Source organism: Gracilinanus agilis, chromosome 1 (assembly GCF_016433145.1).
Source record: "Gracilinanus agilis isolate LMUSP501 chromosome 1, AgileGrace, whole genome shotgun sequence".
Lineage (NCBI taxonomy): Eukaryota > Metazoa > Chordata > Mammalia > Didelphimorphia > Didelphidae > Gracilinanus > Gracilinanus agilis.
The window spans coordinates 87,535,589-87,554,792 of record NC_058130.1 but is presented as its reverse complement, the minus strand read 5'-3'; the positions used below and the strand labels follow the sequence as shown (position 1 = coordinate 87,554,792).

The window sequence follows — 19,204 nt, the reverse complement described above, 5'->3', positions numbered from 1 at the left end:
CTACGGCCTCAGAGACTCAAGAGCGGGGTGTCTGGGCTCCACTCCTGTCCCTGCTCCTCCAAGTCCTGCCCACTCCCCAAGAAGCCACAGGCAGACGAAGCTTGGACTGACCAACGGCTTTAATACAAAAGGTGAGGGCAGGGAAAAGAGTTAAATAAACAAGGGAGCATTTCTGAAGAAGGCAAGTTAGGAGCCAGCAGCGGGGGCAGGAGGAACCCTCCGCAAAGGGATGATGCAGACCGAGTTCTTGGCATCTTTGACTTGCCACCAGCGTCCTAACCTGTGGGAAGAGAGAGGAACAAAGAGCTGAGGCTCTGAGGCCTTCCCCGTCTTGTTCCCATCCCACTTCCCTCTACTTTCCCAGCTCTGGTCCCTCCCATTTCCTGGCCCAGAGTAAAGGTGGGACTGGTTAAGGGGGCTCCCTAACACCTTCTAGTGTACCTGTGTTCCTTCCCAACACCCGCCACCAGGAAGTCTCCAGTACTGGAGAATTTGAGGCTGTTGATGAAGCCAACCTAAAGGATGGGAAGAAGAGTGGGTAAATAGGAACCAGAATATCGTCTCTCCACCAGTCCAAGGCTTGCCCTCCCTCCCCCACTCCCCAGACCACTCCTTACCAGAGGGATGTCCCAGAGTGGTTCCAGCTTCCGGAAACCCTCTGCACATTGCCAGAGTCGCACAAAGGAGCTGTGAGATCCTGGGGTTGGGAAGGAAGAAAACACAGAAACTGGTGAGGCAGGATAGCCAAAGGAAGCCCAGGGCATCTATCCCTCTACTTTTCCTTGTGCCTCAGGAGCCTGAGACACCTCAACACTTCTTTTTCAAGGCAGAGACTTCGTACTAATCCCCTGTGACCAAGAAGGCCTTGGGGAGAGCTGATCTCAGCATCAGCAAGTCCTGCCCAACACTGTACCAGGCACTAATTCTCTGAAGATTGGAGGTACAGAATAATTACCATCTGCCTGGATTGGGGGGGAGGAGTGAGGGGGTTCTTCAATCATTACCTCCATCAGTGAAAGCCTGTCTGCCCCTCCCTCTATGTCCCCAACAATAATTCTACACTCTGGCTAAGTTTAATCACTCGACCAAATTTAATCTGTGCCAACCCCCTACCCTCAACACACACAGACACACATACAAAAGCCCCCTTCAGTGGCAGCAAAAAGCCCAACTGTGATCTCAGGACTTTGATTTAAACATTTTATTGGCCAGCAGCATGGTCTGGAAGGCTGTGCACCCATTGGATGCTTTAAGGGCCCTTCCAAAGCTAAGTCTCTACCTTCCATAAATAAGCCTTTCCTGACCACTCAGGCTGAAAGTGAACTTTTCCCTCCTCTGGTCTCTTAGCACTCGTCACAGACTGATTGCGATCAGAGGAAGCCAGGCGTGCACCCTATCTCCTTCCCAGACTGGTTATCTTATTTCTGTAACTACCCAGAGCACAAGGGTCCTATACTGAGTATAGGGAACATCATGGAGGGGAGAGAATGTAGGACTTGAGAGTCAGGAAACTGGTTCAAATCTCAGCATTGCCAAAGGATGGTAATGTATTTAAATGAGTTCAAAACTGGTTGAGAAGATACTAATTACTCCAAAGACTAAACCATATTTCTCCAGGTCATTCTTTTCATTTCTCTGGGGCTTGCTCAGTCCCCTCCTGTGTAACAAAAGAGGGGGCTGAACTATCCACCTTTCACTAGAAATTCTGGACTTTATGACCTCTCAGGATTTAATGGACAGACCTGAATGGAGACCAGCTTGGTGTCATTCCTCCTGGGCCAAGGACTGATTTCCAGAAGCCTAGGTTTCCTCATTTGCAAAAAAACCCAAACAAACAAAACCTAATGATACTTGGATCAGACTCAAAATCTTAGCACTAGAAGGAACACTTTTCAGAAGAGGAAACCAAGGCACCGGGGAGGTGACTACCTTGCCTAAACATCCCACAACTTTCTAGTGCCAGAGCTAGTGCACTGAGAACCTCAGTTTCCCAACTCCTGCCTTCCTCAAAGAGCCATAAAGAGGATCAAAGGAGATGGTGGCTAACCAGTTCCACGGTGTTGCTATTCATTTCTACAAGAAATGGTAGCCTTTCCTGGGGTGAGTCTAGGCTTGGACTCATCAGAAGAAAAGAGGAGGCCCCTGAACTAAGACACAGGGAACCAGAGGATTTTCCAGAAGCAGGGCCCTCATCAGATGAGGATGGCCTGAACCCATAGGGTCAATCTTGGGGGCCACATTAGGAGGAGCAGAGCCTACTAGGAACCAGACAAGGGCCCTGGAAGGGCTCAAGCTGTAGAAAAAGAATTTCATGACCAAAGCAGAGGAAATGAGAATCTTCCCATCCTCTGCTGTGGTCACAGCATGCTTATGAGCAGTCCAAAGTGTCAGATTCTAGGATAGGTAGAGAAAAGCTAACAATAGTACAAAGGAAGTGACCAGGAGGTGAGAAGGCTAGAAACCAGACTGAGCACAGGGTGAATGAGCTGGACAGGGCTTATTTGCATTTGTTTTGGAATACGTGAAGGGCTCCCAGGAGAAAGAGGGATCAGGTTTGTTCTACCTGACCCCTATACTAGGAGCACTGGGGAAAAATTGCAGAAAGGCAGATTTACATGAGAAAATCTCTGTGACCCTCAGAGCTGTCCACTGTTGCTAGGGCTGCTTCCAGATGGAATGAGTTCTCCATTTCCTGGGGGCAAGGAGTAGGCATCTTATCTTCTTCAGACAGAGGCTGGTAGTCACTTGTTTTTTACTAGGGAGCTTGTTAAGAATTCCTACTCAGACAAAGGTCTTGCCTTTCCGGTCTGATGATATAACCAGAGGTTCTCAGATTGAGCTGAGGAGAGCTAGAAGACTGTGGGGCAGCAGGGGGGAGTCGCTTAAATTGTGTGAGGTTATTCATTCCTCATGGGGCTGTCCTGAGGAAAAGTGCTTTGTAAACCTTGAAGGGATTGAGACAAGGGGCACTATTATATCTGGTATTATTAGCTCCAGGAAAAAAAGCATTTTTTCAAATCTCAACTAAAATGAAACAAAAACTGGAGCAAGTTGGGGCCATCAGCCTAGCCCACAAGGTCACTTGCCCTAACCCTGCCCCAAAGAGAAGAGAAATCCCCACAGGGTAGTCAAGGATTCAAACCAACCTGAGGCCACGAGGTCTGTGTTGAGCAGTGCTGTCACTGATGACACCCAGTATGGCTGTTCCAAGCCTTCTTCTCCACGCATCCCATGGGCTTTTTGTTGCACAGTGAGAGGCCGCTTCTTGGAGAGGCCCCACAGAGCCAACGAGCTTTAGGCACAGCAATTACGGAATTGTTAGTGGGAAGAACGGAAGGGACAAAGAGGGCTAAAGTAAGGGTGAATGGGAGAGGGAGAGGGCATCTGGGCATACAGTTTTGGGGGCTTTGGGGGAAATATGGCTGCTGGGGAAACCTTTACCCATCCTCTGATCCAGATAGCATGTGTTCCTCATTGATAAGCTGGATGCAGTCAATGGAGCCCCTGAAAGAAGAAACAGAGTTTGAGAGGAAAGCCATACCATCCCCTGCCCAGAAGAACCCAGAGTCCCTCCCTAGGTGCTGCCTGATTTTGGGGGGATGGGTATGATGTACATGACCTTGCTTGTTCCCACCCACTTACTGGTGGCCATAGAAGACCAATTGCGACTCCTCTGGAATCTTCCAGACACGGACAGTGCCATCACGGCCACCTGCTGTCACACAGCTCTCCCGGCTCAGTCCATCCAGGGCCATCACAGCATCCTGGTGGCCAAAACTGGGGCAAAGAGAAAAGACTGCATCAGCCCCAAAGCAGCATCCACAGTATGGAGCATCCTGAGCAGCCCCCTGTCTAGTAAGAAGGTCCAAGTGTGAAGCCTAGCTCAGCCACTCACTGGCTCTATGCTCTTGGACAAGTCCCTTCTCTGTAAGCCTGCTTCCAGCTCTAGTCCTATGACCCTAGCTTCTCTCCTGTGGGCTAAGCCTTGTCTTGAATCAGAATCCACTATTGTCCTCAGGAAGCTTAGTCTAGCAAGCGAGCCAAGACACATGCAGGAAAGAAGTGAAACAAGATGCTGAGGAGCAAGAGGCTGAGAGGGGTTCTAGGAGTGCATCTTTGTGCTCTTGGGAAATTCACAGCCCCTCTAGCCTCTCCCTCTATAAAATTAGAGAATGATCTTTAAGGTCCTTTCTAGCTCAACATCTTAGAAACTGCCTCTCCCTGGGCTATAGATTTCTCCTCTACCAAATGAAGATCTTTAAAGCCCTCTTGCCTTTACATGTAATGATGCCGTGATTGACCTGTGTCAAGATAAGGCTAGAGGCGAAGGTGGGGGTCAAACAACAAGGGCATTGAAAGGCAGGCTAAGGATGTCCACCTCCCACTGCAGACCCAGCATGGACAACCCCACAGTAAGCACTGTTCCAGACTGCCAGATCTCCCACTCACAGGGTCTCTATGTAGGCATTCTCGGCCACATTCCACACCTTCACAGAGCGGTCGTGGGATGTGCTGTACAGCTGGTGTGTGCCCTTCCGAAATGCCAGGCCCTATATAAGGCACAGAGAGAGTCGAGTGTTAGGGCAGCCAGGGCCTAAGGGCCCAGAACTGCAGAGAAAAGGTTAGACAAACTAGGAAAGACTTTACTAAGGTTAAGTTCATGTCATTAATAGGGGTACTGGCCCTGTCCAAGGCAGGAGGATGGCCTTAATGACCTCATAAATCCTATGTCCAGCTGGAAGATTCTAGAACAAGCCTCTCCCCCCCGCCCCCCCAACCAAGTTTAGGGGAGATGGGGCCCTCCTAAGCCTTTCTCCCCCATTCCCCACCCTCTTACCGACACTGCATCCCGGTGTCCTGTGAAGGTAAAGAGGTGCTTGCAGGTATCTACCGCCCAGATCAGGATGAGTTTACTCTTGTCTCCTGTGGCCTAGGGGAACAAGAATTCAATTCTAGGAGTCCCTGAGGCCTAGGCCCCCTGTCTGCTCTCCCTGTCTCTAAAGCTTCCAGCAGGTCTACCCATCCACTGCGTTGCCTTACCAAGTATTTGCCATCTGAGGAAATGGCCATGCAGAGGATGTGGTCAGTGTGCCCGGCTGGCTGGCCCTCGGTTCCCTTCTTCACTCTTTGAATCTGATGCAGCTTCTTCCCACTCTCTACACTCCCTGTAGTAGTAGAGAAGAAGATGTAAGAAGAGAGCACTGCTGAGGGGCTGAGCCTGGCCGGTGGCCCTCTTTTGATGGCAGACAGAAGAGAAAGCCAAGGAGCAGAAATGAGAATGGACCCAAAAGTCTCATCTTCCAGATCTTCCCACCCACTTGAATGGCCCCAGTTGTAGAGGAAAAGGTTCTTCCCATATTCTGCCAACTGAGTGGGGAGGAGAAGGGAGGAAGAAAGATGGCCTGGTCTCCTGTGCACAGGGGGCCTCCCTGGTCACTCACATTTGATAATAGTGCAGTCTTTGGCTCCAGAGAAGATGGCTGAGTTGTCAGGGGTGATGACCAGGCATGTGATGGACAGCTGGTGGCCCCGAAGCACCCGGATGTCTGCAGCCACTGGGGCCTGGATCTGCCAAGGATAGGGGACCTTGTCAGCTGAGGCTAGGTGGAATTAATAAACTCCACAGGAGTTCCAAAGCTCCCAAAAACCTTATGCCTCATTCTCCACTTCTAGCTGAAATGGAAACCATATCCAGGTCTGCAAAGGCAGCAAAGAAATAAAGACCTCTCCTCTGCTAAGTAGGTCAGATTGCTCCAAGTTTTATCAGACAGTAACAACTAGAGGCTCTTGTGGTCTTTTTAGTGCTCAAAGTATCTGTTTGTATATCAGTAAGTGAGGAAAAGAAAGCTTCACATGTGAGGGGACAGGATGTCTATCTATTAGGTCCAGAATATCAAAACTGGGACAGCTTTTGGTTGCAGAAGCAAGGAATAAGGCAAACACTTTGAGAAAAACAAGGCACTTAAGGATCTCTGAAGGATACTTTAGGTTGAGCTGGTTTCTAAAGGTTAGCAACACCTTCCTGTGCATAGAAAATCAGAACACCTTGTTGTCACTAAGTTCCCAGAGAGAAAGAGAAGGTTATGTTCCATTGTTGCAAAAACAGTTTTTAAAATAGAAGTACTTTAGCTCGGCAGGTTTCTCCAGGGTTCAAGAGAGGATGGGACAGTGGTTAGAGGACATGACTCAGAACCAGGATACCTGGGTCTGAAGCATGGATACTTATTAGCTGTGGAACCTTCAGTAAGTCACACAAGAGAATATCAACTCCTGCTTTGCAGATGAGAAAAGAGGCCCAGAGAATGAGGAGGAATTTATTCCAAGTTGGATTATAGTCATGGTGGAGTCAGGACTAATGACTACCTCACAATTTAGCTCTTTAAAGGTTACAAAGCATTTCCCTCCACCATAACACGAGGAGGTGGGTAGTGCAAACATCACCCCCATTTAATGGATAAGGAAATTGAAGTTCAGAAGGGAGAAGTGCCCAAGAACATCCACCCACCCCTCACTGCAATCCCCCGACTCACCTCCTTTGCCACCAGCTTCTGAAGTCGACCCCTTTGCTCAAGCTATGGGGAAGAAGAAGAAAGATGATACTCTCTGGAGCCCCATAGGCAGAGGATAGACCCACCCATCAAGTTCATCCTCCACTTACCACATCCTCCTTTAGCCGCCCAGCCACTTGGTCATCGCCAAAGGCCTCTTCTTCGGCTTTTTCTTCCTCTGATCAGAAAAGAACACAGACCAAGTAAGCCACAGCCAAGGCACTCAACACAGGCAGGGAATGAATCCACAATAGTATATTTATTCTCAACCCAAAATCTGCCTATGGAGAAGGGCAGGGCCCAGACACTTGCCACAGGTTCCCCCCATTCTCCCAGGGCCCATCTCTTCTTGTGGATATACAGGCTGTCCCCAATCCTGTCCAAAGCCACTTCATAGCTTCAGTCTGTTTATATAGCTACAGGCCCCTGGGGTTTCTGCCCTTCAGGAGGCCTATTAAAATCTTCCCATCTCTACCTCACAAAGAAGTTAACTCGGGGATTTAGGCTGCCTCCCTGCCAGGCTAAATGCCAGCACAGGTATCAATCACCCACCAGGTGGTCCTGGCCCAGCCACCTAAGGAAGTATAGAAGATGGCAGGGGGTGGAGACAGAAAAAGAGAGGAGAATGATGTTGTGGGGGGGAAGGCAGGTGGCTCCCAGAGCCTCATGCAGGCTTCCTCACCCCAGAAGCCTAAAGGCAGCAATACCTAGGAAAATGCCTACAGTTCCAAGTGTCCTAGTGAAGCCCAGAGAAGGCAGAAGATGGCTTTCCCCCAAGGCAGGAAGAGGACCCAGGCTCCCCATCACATGGTCTTACCTTGCTGCCTCAACTGTTCTAAGTAGAGCTTGGCTAGCCGGAGCTTCTTCTCCTGGGCAGTCTCTTCCAGCTCCTCATCTTCCTCTTCTTTCTTTCTTGTGTCCTCAGGGCTGGGGACAGAGGACAGAATGCAGGTGAAGAGATCTGCCTCTCACTCCAGGCAAAGCTACTGCTACAGCCAACACACTCATAGGCAGCTATAGGCAGAGACGGGCTGAGCACCACAGATTCCAAAACCATTTACAAAGAGTCTCTTCTAGGCACTGTACAAGGAGCTTAGGTTCTCAGGGAGCTTCTTTTCTACTGGAGGTAAACAGCATGTGCATGGCAAAATTATACGAAACACACAAAATAACACTAAGTATCCTGACAGCTCTAACAACACTAAAACTTCTCCAGCAGGCAAGTAATATGGTGGGAGCTGTGCTTCAAGATATAGATTGGGGGGGAAGGGGAGATGGGTGCCCAGCTGGGTAGCTCAGTGGATTGAGAGCCAGGACTAGAGACAGGAGGTCCTAGGTTCAAATTTGGCCTCAGACACTTCCCAGCTGTGTGACCCTGGGCAAGTCACTTGACCCCCATTGCCTAGTCCTTACCACTCTTCTGCCTTGGAGCCAATACACAGTATTTTAAGTAAGGGTTTAAAAAAAAAAAAAAAGATAGACTTGGCGGCAGATGAGATGCTGAGAGACCAATTCAGAGGCTACTACACAGCTCCTTCAACCAACCCTCATGTGTTATAGTCTCAGGCCTTGTCATCATGCTTATTGCCCTCCTCTGGCCATTCTGCAATTTACCCGTGTCCTCCTAAAACCACACTGCACAGAGATGAAGATCCCACTGCAAATGAAGCTGCAACCCTCATAAGGCATGTGAGCCAGCCCTCTCCCCAACCTTATCCCAGAATTGCTCCCATTTGGCTATTGGGCAGAGGGGGAAGGAAGCAGCCCAGCCCTGTGTCCCTCTAGCTTTCATAGTAATGAACTCTGGCAAACTCTGTTCTGGGGCAAGGGCAATGGTACATGTACCCACAGAGATGGCTGAGTGCCTCCTCTGGCATGCATGCCATAGGTTCGCCACCAGAGATTTACTCCAAACTACAAAAACTCTCAAAAACTCCCCAAAAGAACAATTATGTGTCAGGGGTAAGAGTGGAATTAGATTGTATCTACAAAAAAAGAAGGCAAAACCCCCAACAAGGAAGCAGCCTTATGAATTAACTCTGGAATCAGAACTCTTCATTTTTAAAGTGTTCACTCAGTACTTTTCCCTTAACAGCCACTACAAAACCATGAAATGCATAAACTTGGACTTGGACTTGAGAGACATAGAGACCATGCTCTTGCTGCAGTGTACCTTACCTATCTAGCCCGCAGCCCAATCGCAATAAGTTACAGAAACTCACTGCCTCTAGTCACATCAGGTTTCTTTCTGCCTGGGGCAGTCCCTAGAGTACAAAACTCCAAGGCTTAATCTGCCCCCAACCATAACTGGGGCAGAGGGTCAGCTTTAAATGGTTGTTGTACAGCGGAAAGGGGACTAGGATCAATCTTATATTCTCCACTGCCCTTACCCCCTTCAAACTACTTGGGGCAGGGAGCAGTGAAGAGTAAATTCCCTTTGAAGTCTAGCACTTGGGTGCAACCCATCATCAAAGGGGAGGCAATGTGGGGCAGATAGGCACTGATAAAGAGTCAGGCTTAGAGATAGATGGTCCTGGATTTGATTCTGGCCTCAGACATTTCCTAGCTATGCAACCCTGGGAAAGTCATTTTAATCTCACTGCCTAGCCCTTACCATTCTTCTGCCTTGGAACCAATATATAGTATTGATTCTAAAACAAAAAGTAAGGGTTAAAAAAAAAAAAAAGAAAGAAAGAAAAAGGGAGGGAAAGTCCAAAAGTGAGGGAGACAGAAGAAAGAAAAATTTATAAGCACATAAATCAACCAAGAGTCTTCTAAAATTAGAAGTATGAGTACTAAAACATAAAAGGATCCCAAACTTCTTTACATAAATATTAGCAGACAGAGAACATTGCTAATGACAATAATTTCATCCTTCAAGAAAGTGAAAGAACCAATTAAGAGAAATTCTATACCAGAGTTGATTTTTATTAATAAGGAAGGACTGGTTGCTGAGGTGAAAATGACTGGGGCCTTAGGAGGAACTCACCTTCCTAGAATTTGAACAGAGAAGAGGAAAGCTGGCTATGGTTAGTCAAGAAACATTTCTAAGCCCCTGCTATATACCAGGTACTATGCTAAATGCTAGAACCTTAAATTTGTGACAGCAGATTTCAAAGGGTTCAATGGACTAAAATTCTGCAGGGAATGTCAGCCCAGGAGAAATGGGAAACTTTCAAGAAAGAAATTCTGAAGACGGAGAATAACAATTTTAATGAGGGGAAAAATGGGACTTGTCTTAGGAGATCAATATGGATGTACAGGGAACTCACCAACCAACTAAGGATTTTAAAAAGTTGTACAGAGAACCAATGTAATGTGAAATAAGTAGAACCTGTAATGTAACATATACAATTACAAAAGAACAGTAACCAGGGGTTGACAAACTGCAACCAGTCAGCTGCCTATGAGCGAAGAATTGCTTCTACATTTTAAAAGCCAATAAAACCTTATTCCAAAATGTAAAAGCCATTCTTACCTCCCAGGCTAGACAAAAACAGGTGGCCCATATGACTCATGAAATTAACATTCCAAACTGGACCCTGCCAGTCTACAATGACCAAGCTTGGTCCCAAAGAAGAGCTATGAGAAGGTACTTCTCCCCATTTCTTAGCAGAAATAGGGAGCCAATAGGTTTGAAATGTTGTATAAAACATCTGACTTTTTCAGTATGTTTGGCTGAATTTCCCTCCTCCATTTTTTTTTTAATCCTTACCTTCCATCTTAGAATCAATACTGTATATTGGTTCCAAGGCAGAAGAGTGGTAAGGGCTAGGCAATGGGGGTAAGTGACTTGCCCAGAGTCACACAGCTAGGAAGTGTCTAAAACCAGATTTGAACCTAGGACCTCCCATTTCTAGGCCTGGTTCTCAATCCACCGAGCCACCCAGATGCTCCCATCCCTCCTCTATTTTATTTGTCATTACAACAGATGCCTTTCTGGAAAGATGAGGAATACAGTAGGAAGTAAAGGTGATATAAAAAATAAAAGATATCAACAAAAACTTCCTTTTTAAAAAGGCTGTGTATTTGTTGATACCCAGGGGCAGCTGGGTAGCTCAGTGGAGTGAGAGTCAGGCCTAGAGACAGGAGGTCCTAGGTTCAAACCCGGCCTCAGCCACTTCCCAGCTGTGTGACCCTGGGCAAGTCACTTGACCCCCATTGCCCACCCTTACCACTCTTCCACCTATGAGACAATACATCGAAGTACAAGGGTTTAAAAAAAAAAAAAAGGCTGTGTATAGGGAATGAATAAAAGAGTGTGACAGCACGGTCCTATCACGATAGTGCCACAAGTGCTTGGGCTCTAAATGGGCTGAGACTGGCAAGGAAGCTGAGGACAATAAGTTTTTTAAACCTCCATGGGGGCAGTGGAGGAAGGCAGACTAAATGAGATAGATGGTTCTCCTGTTGGAGCACATGGGATAGTAACTGACAACACCTCTTATTTTCCTTCCCATTTTCTCTAATAAGGAGAACTTTCCCACTGGAAACAACAGAGCGAAAACAGTTAACAGGAAGGTGACACCCCAGACAAATAATGGTAGAATAAAAGAGAATCTAGCTGCTCGTGATGAATTCAAGCTCTCTGACCTAGATGAATTCCACTCTTGGATACTGACAGAACTGGTAAGATGTGATTTCTGAGCCAACTGTCAATGATAATCTGAAAGATAATGGAGAATGGGAAAAATACTAAAGGCCTAAAGAAGGGTAAATGTCCTAAATTTTCAAAAGAGTAGAAAATAGTTTTCAAACAATGAGACTCAGATTCGGATTTAGACTTGAGACTTGGCTTCCTAGGAAATTCCAGAATGGAACATGGAAAAAAAAAAGATTTCATCAACACTTAGGAAAAAAAGAGGGATTTACCAAGAACTGGCACAAGTCATTCCAGGCTAACCTTATTTCCTTTTATCATGAGGTTACTAAACTAATGAGATTGAGAAATGCTATAGTACAAACCCAGATCCAAAGGGTAGTTATTAACAATTCAAAGTCATATTGGTAGGTCTCTAGGGGAGAGTCCCAGGGGTCTATGCTTGGCCCTATATCCTGATGGAGTTGAAAAGGGGAAGAGGAGCCTCCTGGTGAATGGCTTCTATTTTTTCAGTAAAGTAGGAGGTGGGGTCCTCTACTGAGAGGGTGGGAGAGGAAGGGTATCAGCCCTGAGGATAGTACCAGATCTCTTTCAAACTGCTAACCATGTCTCCCCTTCCCTATATTTTTGTAAGTTGATTAAAAAAAAAACAACTCCTTTAAGACTTGACATTGTAAAATTGAGCTTTGCAAAAGTGCTTCCATCTTTGTAAGTTGCCCTTCATTAGCGTGTACAGATCTGGTTTTCTCTCCTTTCTCGGCAAAGACAAACTGTTCCATAACTCTGTGATCAGAAGTGTTAGCAACAGAGATCTTGCTCCTGCCTGTGCCATTCACTTGTTCTTTTCCTATTGTTGTCTAATTTTATAATTCTGACCCCACTTGGAGACCCCCTCAGAAAACTGGGTCTCCTTCCAGCTGTTTTAATCCCTTTGAGCAATCTGACCCGTTAATTGGAGAGGACCTTTATTACAAACAGCAGGCATGTTTCATGCTGGTCATTGCATTGCTGGCACCTAGCACACACAGTAGGCACTTAATAAATGTTTGTTAATTAATTGAATGACTGCAAACTCAAAATGAATCAGCAATGTCATGTGGCAGCCAAAAATGCTAATACTGCTGCATTAATAGGGATACAACTTCTGGGAACAAGAAGGTGAAATTCCTCTATACTTGGGCCCCTGGTCAGATCACACTCTGGAGCATTATAAGGGAGGTAGGTGGTGCAGTGGATAGAGCTCTGGACCTGAAATTAGGTACACGAGTTCACATGAAATTAGGTACACGAGTTCACATTCAATCTTGGACACTACCTGTGTGATCCTGGGCAACGTCTGCCTTGATTTCCTCAAGTAAAAAGCAGAAATAATAACAGCACCTTCCTCTCAGAGTTACAAGGATTGAATGAGATAATGCTTAGCATATGGTAAGCACTTAAGTGCTAAGTTCCTATCTTCTTCCCTATATTCAATTCTGGACACCATGTTAAAGACACTGGGAAGCTGAAGAGTATCCAGAAGAGGGAGGCCAGAACACTGAAGGGGACTGAGTCTATTTCCTATAGAAGGAATAGGTGAAAGAACTGAAAGTATTTAATCTACAAAAGAGTCAGAGGAGATATGAGGCATTACCTTCAACTACATGAAAGACTATCATATGGAAAAGGGACAAGACTTTTTCTATTTGGTTCTTGAGGACAGACCCACAAATAATGGTTGTAAATTGTAAAGAGCTAAATTTAAGGAAAAACTTACTAATAATCAGAGCTATTCAAAAGTGAAATGGGCTGTCTCATAAAGGGGTGGGTTTCCCTTCACTGGAGATCTTCAGGAAAGGCTAGATCCACTAGTGATTCCCAAAGTGGGTGCCACTGCCCCCTGGTGGGTGCTGCAGCGATCCAGGAGAGGCAGTGATGGCCACAGGTGCATTTATCTTTCCTATTAATTGCTATTAAAATTTTAAAGAAATTAATTTCCAAGGGGCTAAGTAATATTTTTTCTGGAAAGGGGTCAGTAGGCCAAAAAAGTTTGGGAACCATTGGGCTAGATGATCAGCCATTTGGTATATTATGATATATAATACTGAATCATATTAATATTATACTAATGTCATGCTACTGTAATATTACGTATTATAACATATATTAAGTTTCCTTTTATTTTTATTTTTTTTAGACCCTTACCTTCCGTCTTGGAGTCAATACTATGCATTGGCTCCAAGGCAGAAGAGTGGTAAGGGCTAGGCAATGAGGGTGAAGTGATTTGCCCAGAGTCACACAGCTAGGAAGTGTCTGAGGCCAGATTTGAACCTAGGATCTCCCGTCTCTAGACCTGGCTCTCAATCCACTGAGCTACCCAGCTGCCCCCTAAGTTTCCTTTTAGAGCATGCACTGGAAGAGACTGATGCTGAGGTCCCTTCTTACCTTTAAGATTTTATGGTTCCATGACCCCTTCAGTCAATTAGGATCCCAAACTCCTAATCTTTCTTAATCCTTCACTCTTGCCCACCCCCATATTAGGTCACTTGGCAGTCTTATTTGATTCTACCTCCACAATGTCCCTTACAACTGTCCACTGTCCTCAAATGACATGGGTACCACCCTGATATAAGCCCTCATTTTCTCTTGCCAGGTCCATTACAAAAGCCTCTCCCAAAATGGACCAAAGGATCACAGATTCAGAGCTGGAAGGAAAAAAAAAGGAAATTTAATCAAACTAAAAAGTAGAGAATTTAACTCTATAGCCCCAAATCACAGAGCCAGCAAGTTATTTCTGAAGTAGAATTCAATTCAGGTTTTCCTGCTTCCAAGTTCAGAGCTTAATTCATTATACCATATTGCCTCTAGGTCTCCCTGCTTCCAATTTCTCTCAAATTCATTCTCTACAAAACTGCCAAATGAATATTTCTAAAACCCAACCATGCTTAAAACTCTGACCATGGGAGCAGTTGGGTAGCTCAGTGGATTGAGAGTCAGGCCTAGAGACAGGAAGTCCTAGGTTCAAATCGGGCCTCAGACACTTCCCAGCTGTGTGTGACCCTGGGCAAATCACTTGACCCCCATTGCCCACCCTTACCACTCTTCCACCTATAAGCCAATACCCAGAAGTTAAGGGTTAAAAATTAAAAAAATAATAATAAAACTCTGACCATGTCCTTCCCATCCTCAAGACCCTTGTGTGGTTCCCTATTGTCTTTACACTAAAAGACAAACTTCCTTGTTCAGTATTTAGAGTCTTCCACAATCTGACTCCACCCTATTTTGTCAGACTTACCATTTTCCACCTCAGGTACCCAACATTCCCATGTTTCATGTAGATAGTATCTGTTCCTTCCCACTGTGTCTTCACAGAAATTGTCTTCCATGCCTGAAAGGCTCTCCTGCCCTTCTCTCTACCTTTTGGAATCCCTAACTCTCTGTAAAGGCTCAGATCAGAGGTCATGTCCTATACAAGGTTTCTCCTGATTCCTTTACTTGTTAAGATTCTTCCTCCAGTCTCCTGTCCTTGGATATCACTTGGTATATACTTTTGTATTTTATGGGTAAGATGAGCTGGTCTCTTGCAAGAGACATTCACTGGGTTGCTTGAATGTTCTACTATTATCCTCACATCAAAAGAAATCAAGGAAAGCCTGCAACATGATGGGAAGCCATATACAAAAGTCAGACAAGATTGGCAAGCAGGAATGGGCTATCTTTCTCTCTAAGGTTACTTAGGTCCATCTAGTCTATATATAGCTTATAAATGCCTAGCTACAGACACATCTCCCTCATTAAAATGTAAGCTTCTTTAAATGCAGGGATAGCTGGTACTTTGTATCTCCAGCACTCAGTACAGTGCCTGGCACATAGTAGGTATTTAATAAATGCTTGAATGACTGAAATGCACAGTTTCAGGAAATGTCTCCATTACAAAAGGGCAGATCCCTTTGAGTATTTAGGAATGTGTCTTTTATTTACTTATTTATATATAAATTATATCCCCCTCCTCCCCCCAATGTAAATGTAAGCTCCTTGAGGGGAGAAATGGTTTCATTTTTGTGCCTATATCTCAATTACCTAACACAGAATAGAAACGTAACAGAAACTTGTTGGATTGATCTTGGGAAAGTCATTTCCACTTTTATGGGACATATTTTCCCCTTTGTACAAATGAAGAATTGAATTTGGTTCATTCTTTTAACAGAAATGCCAGTCAATAAACATTTACTAAGTGTTTGTTATGTGCCAAGGACTATGCTAAGTGCTAGGATACAGAGAAGAGTAAAAACATAGTACCTGCCCTCAAAAAGGTTATGTTCTAATGACAAAAACAAAAATACAATACACAAAAAACTGCACTTTCAAGATACATACAGTGTAAAAGGAAAATAATTTCAGAGAAAGTAATAAGCTACAGAAGGGACAGGGAAAAACCTCCTGAAGAAGTGAAGGTGAGGACAGAAGAAATCCAGGCTTGGGAGATAGCCACGGAAAAGGCATCTAAGTAGCTTGGTGAATAAAGCACCAGGTCTGGAGATGGGAGGACCTGGATTCAAATCTGACTTCAGATACTTCCTAGTTAGATGATCCTGAGTAGGACACTTAACCCTAACTGCCCAGCCCTTGGAATATGTCTTAGTATTTGATTCTAAGACAAAAGGTAAGGGGCTTAAAAAAAAAAAAAGGCATGGATGGAGTCAGGAGATGGAGTGTCATGTTTGAGGAACAGCAAAAAAAGGTTGATGCTGCTGGATCATATGTAGAGGTTTGTAAAGTTAAAAGTGGGAGTCAGATCACAAAGGGCTTTGAAAGCCAACCTAAGTATTTTATATTTACTTTATATTTAATCTCAGAGATCACATGGGGAGGGGCTAAAACATGATTGCTATAGTCAGATCTGCAGCATTTTACAAAGTTCAGCTATGTAGAAGATAGAATGACATTGGGAGAGTCTTGAAACAGTGACCAACCAGAAAGCTTTTGCAAATAATCCAGACATTGGGCAATGAGAGCCTGCACTAGAAGAGTAGCTGTATAAGTAGAAAGAAGAGCTTTCCATACCAGAGATGTTATGATGGTAGAATGGAAAGACTTGTCAAGAGACTGGATATGTGGGATGAGAATGAGGGGCCAAGAAAGCCACCAATGTTGCAAGTTTAGTTGTCTAGAAGATGGAAAATGGTCGTGCTATTAAAACAACTTTTGGGAGTGGGGGGCGCAGCTAGGAGCTCAGTGGAACCAATTCTGGAGATGAGATGTCCTGGGTTAAAATTTGGCCTCAGATACTTCCTAGCTGTATGATCCTGGGCAAGTCACTTAGCCCCCTTTACCTGGCCTTTACTGCTCTTCTGCCTTGGAACCAATACATAGTACTGATTCCAAAAGAGAAGATAAGGGTTGTTTTTTTTTTTCTTTTTAAAACTAATAGAAAAGTTTAAAAGAGGGTTTTGGGGAAAGACAATAAGTTTTGGGGGGATATGCTGAATTTGAGATGTCTATGGCACATCCATTTTGAGATGTCCAAAAAACTGGAGGTCAGGCAAAGCTGGATAAAAAATTCTGAGGCTCATCTACACAGAGATGATAACTGAACTCATAGGCGCTAAAGAGATTACCAAGTATGACAGACAAAGTATAGAGAGAAGTGAAAAGTTCCCAGAAGATCTCTTTCCTTTTCCTTGGGGGAAATCACTTATGGGGTGGAAGAAGATCCAGTAAAGAAGGATTAGAAAGAGCAATGAGAAAAATAGGATGAGAACTAAGAGAGAGGAGCAGCTAGGCAGCACAGTAGATAAGTCCTGGGCCTGAGAGTTGGGAGGATCTGGGTTCAAATATGGTCTCACACACTTCCTAGCTGTGTGACATGGGCAAGTCACTTAACCCCAATTGCCTAGATCTTGACAGTCTTCTAAAACAGAAGGTAAGAGTTTAAAAAAAACAAAACACTAGGAGAGAGCAGTGTCACAAAAACCTAGAAAGAAGAGACAATTCAGGAGTAGCGACAAAAGTTACAGAGAGGTCAAGAAAGAGAAAATCCACAAAAGGTCATTAGATTTATCAATTAAGACATCAATGGTTCATTCCCAAACTAGTGTTCAATTTAACAAGCATTTATTAAGTACCTAATGGATGTCAGCCATGGAGGCCAGCTGGTGCTAGGGAAACAAAGATAAAAAATAAATAGTTTGTGACCTTAAGGAGCCTAAACGAGGGGGTAAACAACATGTACAAAGAAAAATTTTATATATATATACATAAACATACACATAATACACATACACTGAATGTAAACAAAAAGTACAAAGAAAATTACACACACACAGAGTAATTCTGCAAACCCTGGAGCCAGAGAGAGCACCAGCCCAAGCATCAGGAAGATGAGTTCAAATCCTGCCTCAGAAACTACCTGTGTGATCCTAAGCCAACCACTGAACCTCTGCCTGCCTCCCCCATTTCCTCATAAGTAAGAGCACCCAACTCTCGAGTTTACATGAGGCTCTAATGAGCCAGCACTTGTAGAGCGCTTTGCAACCTCTAAACTGCTACATAGAAATAAGTGCTAGCTATTATGAATTCTGGAACTGGGGGAAAGGGGTGTATGTGGAGCATAGACGAGAATGGAAGGAAGCTGGGGAAGCCAGCAGAGAGAAAGAAGGAGCGTCTCCCAAGCATGGGGGCCACCAGACCCATGGGACTTTAGGTCGCCTCTCCGGAGCCCGCCCCCTGGGCCCCCCGGCCCACACACCTCTCTGGCTCCGAGTCGCTGGAAATCTCCTCGCTCAGCTTGGGTCTCTTCTTGGTGCCCACTTTGGTTCGGGTTGGCTCCCCGTCTACATCGGGCTGCAAGAAGAAAGGGTCCCGGTGAGAGACCCTGCCCCGCCTCTGGGACCTCCCAGACGGGACGGGGCAGCGAGGCGGGCCGGCCCCAGCAAGACAGAGAGGAGCCCCAGGATCAGGACCCAGGGGAAAGGAGGGGAGGAAAGAGCCCGGGCTGGACCCATCGGCTGAGGAGAAGAAAAGTGCTCGGCCTTACCTTCCGCCGTCGCTTCCCTGCACCCGAGCCTGTCAGCTTCCCCAGCTTTCCCGAGGATACAGTAGTAGACATGTTAACTCCACACTGCAGCCTGGACGGCGCTGAGCTCACGTGGTGGCGGACTGGGAAGGCCTGGACCATGCCCCCTACGCGCTGATAGGGTCCTTCCTCCAGGCCGAGCCTCTCTTCTCCCCTCATAGGGAGCGGCTACGGGCATGGGCACGCCCTTCTAACTCTCATAGGTCAATAGGGGTGGCCACACCTCTAAGGGGAGGGTCTTATCGCAGATGGAGGGAGATGAAATAGGAAGTTCGTATGGCCGCTTCCTGTTTCAGTGGTTACTGCGCATGCTGGCTACCCGATGGGTAGAGAAAGGGACTGGGAGGGGGAGTGAGAGGAGTGAGAGTGCTGTGCATCCGGGGCTTCTAGAGGGCGCCCGAGACACACCCGAGGGTCTTTGTAGGTGCGCCTGGGACTTGATAGGGGTGGAAGAGCCGGCAGCCATTGGGCCCTGGCGACCCGGCATGAGCCGTCGCAGCCCCTAGGCACCGAAGCGCCAGAAACGAATGATGGTGCCAGCTAGGCCCGGAGAAGAAGCTTGGGATTGATTGATGTGGAGCCAGCAGGCGCAGAGAGGGTAGTTTAGGCGTGGCAGTGCCCGCTGGGTTCTCGGGTAGTGCCTGCCAGAGTAGGAACCCCCAGGGTGTCGGGGAGAGTCTGGGACTATTAACAGTGACAACTGGGCACTAGGGTGGCCAGGCAATGCTCATCAGACAGTAGGGACCCCCAGGGTGATGGGACAGAACTAACCAGACACTAAAAGCCTGGGATTATTGACAGTGCCAGCTGGGCACTGAGATGACTGGGCAATGCCCACCAGACAATAGGGATCCCCAGGATGCTTTGCAGAGTCTGAGGTTATTGACAGTGCCAGCTAGGCCCTAGGAATGATGCCATCCCTTCCAGAGCAGAACATCCTCCCCAGCAGATACATACATTTCAGTGTTCCCTAATCACCCTCTTCTTCCCCCTTAAGGGCAG

The 19,204-nt window shown here is 46.0% G+C and overlaps 1 protein-coding gene across 1 annotated transcript; it reads right to left on the bottom strand.

The window, feature by feature from the left end:
- Positions 1-112: 112 nt before the first annotated feature.
- RRP9 (ribosomal RNA processing 9, U3 small nucleolar RNA binding protein) lies at positions 113-18,251 on the bottom strand. Its single transcript, XM_044656925.1, has 15 exons — positions 18,164-18,251; positions 17,876-17,970; positions 7,366-7,475; positions 6,659-6,726; positions 6,531-6,572; positions 5,442-5,568; positions 5,041-5,165; positions 4,838-4,930; positions 4,450-4,550; positions 3,643-3,777; positions 3,442-3,504; positions 3,147-3,292; positions 618-697; positions 442-515; positions 113-280 (listed from the first exon to the last, which is right to left on the bottom strand). Exons 1-15 carry the CDS (start codon positions 18,233-18,235, stop codon positions 187-189), a joined length of 1,425 nt encoding a protein of 474 aa, XP_044512860.1. The 5' UTR covers positions 18,236-18,251; the 3' UTR covers positions 113-186.
- Positions 18,252-19,204: the final 953 nt, after the last annotated feature.

Coding starts and splice junctions, on each gene's coding strand:
- RRP9 (XM_044656925.1), bottom strand. CDS start 18,235: ATGTCTACTACTGTATCCTCGGGAAAGCTGGGGAAGCTGACAGGCTCG. Junction 4,551..4,837: donor GACACCGGGATGCAGTGTCG/GTAAGAGGGTGG, acceptor TGCCTTATATAG/GGCCTGGCATTTCGGAAGGG. Junction 3,778..4,449: donor AATGCCTACATAGAGACCCT/GTGAGTGGGAGA, acceptor TCTTTGCCCCAG/TTTTGGCCACCAGGATGCTG.